We start from the raw sequence: 6630 nt of genomic DNA on the forward strand, positions 1-6630 counted from the left end.
CTCCACACACACACACACACACACACACACACACACACACACACACACACACACACACACACACACACACACACACACACACACACACACACACACACACACACACACACACACACACCTCTTTGGCAGGCCTCATATATCACATCGACCGTCAACAAGACTTTGCCACCAGCAAATCAGCTGCAGAGGAGGCAACACAAGTAGTTAGTGTAGTTAATCACACAAGATCATTCTTTTCAAATGTTCCCAAGGTTTTGAAATGCTGACAGCTGCTTCTTACGTCTCCTGAAGGTATGTGTAGTTTTATTTCAACTTGTTTATTATCTTTCTCTTGCTTTCGAGGAGTGAACAAGGCTCCTCAAACATTTTCCTGTCACTACATAACACACTTTTGATTTGATTTTCTGATGTGTTGGCGAAGTTTGCTGATTTTGTCAAAATATGTTTATATTTAATTCTAAAATGGAGCACATTTCTCTACACCCATTTTCCCCAGGATAAATAAAAAGTCCTGACTCTGATTTGAGAGCCAGCTGCAGCACAACAAGTTGAAACTCACGTTAGAGTTTGCTCGTGTGGTTACGAGTGATGTAATATCTCTTTCTCTGTGTCTTTTTCTCACAGGTAGTTTAAAGCATCAAGGTCGGAAAAACAGAAACACCTCCTCCTTTGGTTCCTCCTCCTCTTATCTTTACTCTGGTGAAAAAGGGGCAGTGCGAGGAAAGGAGGTTTTAAAGCGCGAACAGAAGCCCTCAGATATCACCTATTAAACTGTTTACTGGAGGTTGTTTGGATATTTGAGCGTGAAAAGCTGCAGCCATGTCTCCTTTCCTGCGGATTGGGTTCTCCAAGTTTGAGATGGATCCGGGCCTGGCCTACCATGAGGAGGTGCTGAACCCGTACTGTGCCGTTTACATGAAGGAGGCCATCGACACAGGTGAGGGACTGCTGGGTTGATTTCCATTTTGAGGAATATATAAGCTATGTGTGACGTAAACAATAAAACATTGGGTTGTTAGATATGTGGCTCTTGCTCATCAGTTTTTAACCTCTGGGTCAAACGTAAAAGCTTTTTGTACATTAACGTGAAAGTCGGGCTGCCTATAACAGATTGATTCAACTTTAATTCCAGCTCATGAAAGCTGAAACATTTGCACCGTATGTTCACTGGCTCTTTCTCTGACAAACATGAATTCCCCTTCAACTCATTTAATGTCCAGTAAGCACTTGGGTGTTTTGGATCAATATAAAAATGTTGAAGTACTATTTTAGACTATAACAATGCAAAATGTGGCATAAGGCAAAGTATGACGCTTTTCAAAATCATTCATCCCTTCTGCACTCAAACTTTTAAATTCTTGAAAGGCTTTTAACTTGATTATTTATTTATTTATTATTGTGATGCTATGAACTATTTATAGTGTAAATTGGAATTATCCACATCTGTGCTCCCGGGTGTATCTGTGTGTTTTCTTCTTGTATGTTCCTGCCTGTGCACATGACATAAGCTGCTGCTCATAACCAATTGCCCCTTGCGGGATTAATAAAGTTTTTGATTGATTGATTGACAGGATTCTCATTGATAGTCTCTGGACAATCAGCTTTTTCACTTTCAGTTTGTTTTTTGTAAATGTCGCTTATAAGCCCCTAAAGCTGAGTACGTTTACATTTGTATAGATATATATAATGTAACACTAGGAGATGTGAGGTATAGGATGGCAGGCTCAAAGAGATAAAGATAGAACTGGAAAGGCGTGTGTCTGCATACATCTTTTAAAAGTTCATTAATTTTTCAATATCTTCATTGCAGTTGTTGAATGTCACATCTTTGGGAAACTTCCCAGGGTGATAACAGACTCGGAGCAGATATCTTTGTTCTGCGTTCGGTTATCTTTATCCGCAGGGGAATATGAGTGCATTATAGAGCTAAAAACAGAGAGGGAGGAAAGAGGAGGGCTCGGATGTTTCTTATCCTCCCTGAAACCACAAGACTGAGCCCAGAGAGGCCCGGTTAATATTCTACACACTACTCTCTCACTGCAGGGACCATTCATCTTACTTTCATGTCACACTAAGTTAGATACACATCTGTTTACATGCCTGAATGACACATGAGCAAGCAATACAACTTAAAGGGGGAAATATGGAATAACCTGATACTGCTCATTTACTTCAAAACGGCCATAATAATGTAAACGTGAGCTACATTTAGGTGAAAATGTACTATCAATTATTGTTGAACATGATTATTGATGCTATAGTGAACTCATATATGTTACTGTTATAGCTGGTAAACTGAAAGATGTTTCTACTTTATATGTTGTGAGTATCTTAACCTAAAGTGTATTCATATATCATAATGTATTAGTTGATCAAACATATACTATTTGCCTCCAAAATGTAGTGCAGAAGAAGTATAGAGTAGCATCAAATGGAAACACTCAGGTGAAGTACAGGAACAGAAAAACTGTTCAAATCGCACAGGCAGGCCAAAAAGACACACACACACACACACACAAATAGTTTTTCCCATCAGGCACTGCGGCTGATTCATCTTCAAATAAAAGTGATGGAAGACTTAGATAAACAGATTTTGCTATGAAGTCAAGTACAAAGTAAAGATTGTTTGAGGCGCTTTATATTTTTCTGGACCAAATTCAGACTGCAACATTCAAAACGATCATGGGGTTGTTTTTAAGGCAAGTGTCATAATTAGCAGTTAGCACTTTCTAACTTGTCTGCTTTTTTTAATCCAGTTTAATGAACATTGTTTAAGTTTATATAGATTGTTGTTTATATTGAATATTACAAATATTCATTTCTTCAATGTTTACTCTTAAATGAAATAGCGTATATGAAATCACATTTATAGAAATCAAGTCAATCTTGTTGTAGGGTTTTACTACAACAAGCCTTGGTTTAGTTGTTCTTAAGGGGGTCTTGTAATGCCAAGTGTACTTCACTCATAATACCACAAGCTTGGTAATTCTCCCTTATGAGGATTAAGGATTTTGCGTAAATTCTATTTATACCAGTTTTGAAAGGCAGAAGCAATAACTTTAAATGTATACGGTTTAACGTCTCCAATAAACATACTTTATCAAACACAAACAGATCATAGATCATCTGCTAAAAATCTGTCTTTCCTTTATAAATTGTGTGGTGTCGTTGAAAAATGTAAACTCTTTTAAGGCAGCAAAGACCTGAGAGCACACTTCAACCTAAATGCTATTGTTGCACGTTTTCACAGAAAAACACAGGAACTGTCTAACACCAGAACATGTCACCCCTCTTTTTGCCGCGAGGTAACTTTCTTTGAAGCTGGTGTAGACTATGTGAGAAAACACGGTGTGCTTTCATCAGACGGCAGCTGGCGATGAGCCGATGATGGAGAAGGCTGCAGATCACTTTAGGGGTAGAAAGTTTAGCAGGCTTTACTTTGGAGGCAGCAGCATGGCATGTGGCCGTTATGCAAGTGGATATATGTGATGATATTGCAGAGGAAAAATCAGCAGATGTCAATTATTTCCTGGTATATTACCAGAAGTGTTTAGGCCATGTGATATGATTTAATCCCTCAAAACTGTGACGCTATAATCATAAAGGGCTGCGAAATGTTTACATGGTGTATCTATGGCTGCACCATGTGGACAAAATAACTTCATTGGGATCATTTTGACTGATATTGTGATAACGATACAGGACATATTAACCCATTGTTCTAATTATAATGATCAAATATAGTCAAATGATTATGTACTGCAAACAAAATGTGTTACCCATTATGACACTTTGCATAAGATTACCATATTTGAATGGAAAGAAATCATATTTATCTGCTTTTAAATGACATATGATCTAATCCCCAGAGATTGAAACACTGTACATTCATCCGTTTTCCCAGGGATTAATTCCTGGTGTTGGTTTTCCATCACTGGCAGGAAATCTTCTCCATTTTCTAGATGTTAACATTTCAAATGTTTATGTTAAATCCTTAAAGGATCCGGCAGGAGATATTTTTGTTATTTCCAACCTGTGATTTCAGCCGGAAGCCAATTTGTTCTTTCTGAAGATCTCTAAAAAAAAAGTAATAAATTCATACATTCACTATTTAAAAAAGTGCTTGATAATATTATAAATCAGCATTACCTTGTTTACAGAAGACCTTACTTAAACAGAAATAAGAAAAGGTGATTTTTTTTGGGGGACTATTTTCATTGGCGGATTAATACAAATTGGTTCTCTAGTGATTATGTTGGGCAGCAGGATATGTTTAGCAATTTATTTTTTATTTTTTTATAATTTAATTATCAATTTTTGGATGTTATGTACAGTGTTGTAAGCATTAGGACAAAATAAAAGGCCATTGTGCTGATGAATGGCAAATGTTATTACTAATTAAATCACCTTTACCATGAGGTCAGCATATTTTAAATACTGATTTAAAAAAGGCAAGACACTCTAAAACTCCTGAAGTGAATGACAATTTTTGTAGGACATTTATTTGGTTTTCTTACAGGATTTTTTAGATATTTATTGGAATCAAAGTAACTAAAAAGTGAAAATCTCTAAAATATCTTATCTTTTGTCTGTTATTAACAAAAAGTAAAGAACCTGCCAAATTAACTAGCTTCTTTCTCATTATTCCTTTTTGTTTTTCCAGAGAAGGGCCAAGTGCACAAGCAGAAGAAGCCCACAATGTACCCCCCATGGAGCACCACGTTCGATGCCCACATCCACCCCGGGCGCATCATGCACGTGATGGTGAAGGACCGCACGGCCGAGCTCAAGTCCGAGGCCACCGTGGCTCTGGACTCTCTGGCAACGCGGTGCAAGAAGGAGAATGGCAAGCTGGAGACCTGGGTGAGTGTTCACATTAGCATTTCAATATATATTAACACTCATGGTGTGATCTGAACCAATCAAATATATTTTTACTAAATGTGGTGAATACCGTGTGTGTGTGTGTGTGTGTGTGTGTGTGTGTGTGTGTGTGTGTGTGTGTGTGTGTGTGTGTGTGTGTGTGTGTGTGTGTGTGTGTGGGTTTACTCAATTTCGAGTCAAATGAGCAAATGTTAGAAGTGGTAATCCGTCTTTTATTCATTAAAAAAATGAACAAATGGGCTTTTTTAAACTACATTCATTATGCGTTTTATGAAAAGTAATACCAGGAAAAGCATAAGCAAAAATAATAAAATCTCTGATAAGATTAACCTGTGCCTCTCCTCCTATGATGTATTAAATATCTGCAGTTAAAGAAGTCTATGTTGTACCCTTGAATGGGATTTTATAGTGTTGGATCCCTTTAAATGTACAGAATGGGATTAGGTGGGTTTTTTCTTGTGTTGTGTAACAAACTCTGTTTTAGTAATCCCAACTAAATCCTTCTTAGAATACATAACACCACTGTATACCAAGATCTCATGTGTTTAAACTAATACAATAATAATGACAATCCAATAAAAAAGTTAAGGAGGCATTTTCTATTTGGAATGAAAATAATGAGCATGAATTATTAATCCTAGAGCAGTTGTTTCTTAGTTTGGCCTCTTGCAAGGTTAACCACAGAAGCTTTTATTTCAATTATTTAAAACTGTTAATGTGTCTTCCTCCTTTATAGTCCTCCCAAAGTGTCAAACATGCTTTATTTAGATGTTAAAAAGTACATAAATTAGGTGTTTATAGTCTGCAGTTTAAATCCAGCTGGGGATCATTGTTAATTTCCAGTCATCTATCTAATGAGAGCAAAAAGGTCCCAAAAGGCCCTTCTTCCTACTTTAGTCTGGGTAACATCTTTAATTATAAGCACGTTAAGCCGTCCCTGCTAATGTTTATCATCCACTTGTTCCTGGATTTATTTATTTTAAGACTTTGCATCGGGTGGATAAATCAAACCAAACATTCAGATTTCCTCCCCACTCTGGTCCTCTATGTCTGTTTGAGTTAGAATATTACATTGTACGTTTATCGCGTCAACATCCCTCCCTTTTCAATTCACAACATCTAATTCTGTCCTGATATGCTGCTTTTAGTCACATGTTTCTGTTCTTCTTGGATTGGTGTCAGCTGGACCTGAAGCCACAGGGCCGCCTGCTGATGGAGGCCAAATATTATCTGGAGAAAACTGGTGAGTCATTAATACTTATATAACTCCACCTGCTGCCCGTCAAACTACAATATACTGCAACACTCTGGGGTTACCATCATCTGCAACCAAATTCATATTTGTTGAAACGATGAAATCACATTGCTAAACAAAATCAGTCAAACTGAAAGTGAAAATAAAAGATAGTCATCTTAATGCTCGGAAATGATAAAGTTGTAGTGTCAAAAAGGAAATGCTTTTTTAATCCTTAACGTTTGATGATCTGCTGTGGTCTTCAGTTTACTTACATTTTTTTTTAAGCCAAACTATGTATTGCTGAAGTGTCTGAAATATATACAGTTTAATCACTACAAAGTTATTTTAGAAAGTAGACCACACTACCCACATTTTTCTAATTAAAAAGAAGAACCTTTCAGTCCCTGCCCACTGCGTGCGTGTGGTTTAATGGGGCTTTACTGACATTAACCAACCAAATGCTTGAGAAGTCACTGAGAACTAAAGGAAGGACTCATCTCATGTGTTCT

General features: G+C 37.1%; 1 protein-coding gene across 1 annotated transcript; it reads left to right on the forward strand.

The window, feature by feature from the left end:
• Positions 1 to 578: 578 nt before the first annotated feature.
• On the forward strand, positions 579 to 6127 carry LOC104948477 (protein kinase C theta type-like; the record flags this gene model as incomplete). The annotated part of the gene is made up of 3 exons (XM_010774680.1): positions 579 to 937; positions 4664 to 4863; positions 6067 to 6127. Coding segments are annotated over exons 1-3 (379 nt in total), but the record flags the coding sequence as incomplete, so codon positions are not given.
• Positions 6128 to 6630: the final 503 nt, after the last annotated feature.

Source organism: Notothenia coriiceps, unplaced genomic scaffold (genome assembly GCF_000735185.1).
Source record: "Notothenia coriiceps isolate Sejong01 unplaced genomic scaffold, NC01 NC01_scaffold00014366, whole genome shotgun sequence".
Classification (NCBI taxonomy): Eukaryota; Metazoa; Chordata; class Actinopteri; order Perciformes; family Nototheniidae; genus Notothenia; species Notothenia coriiceps.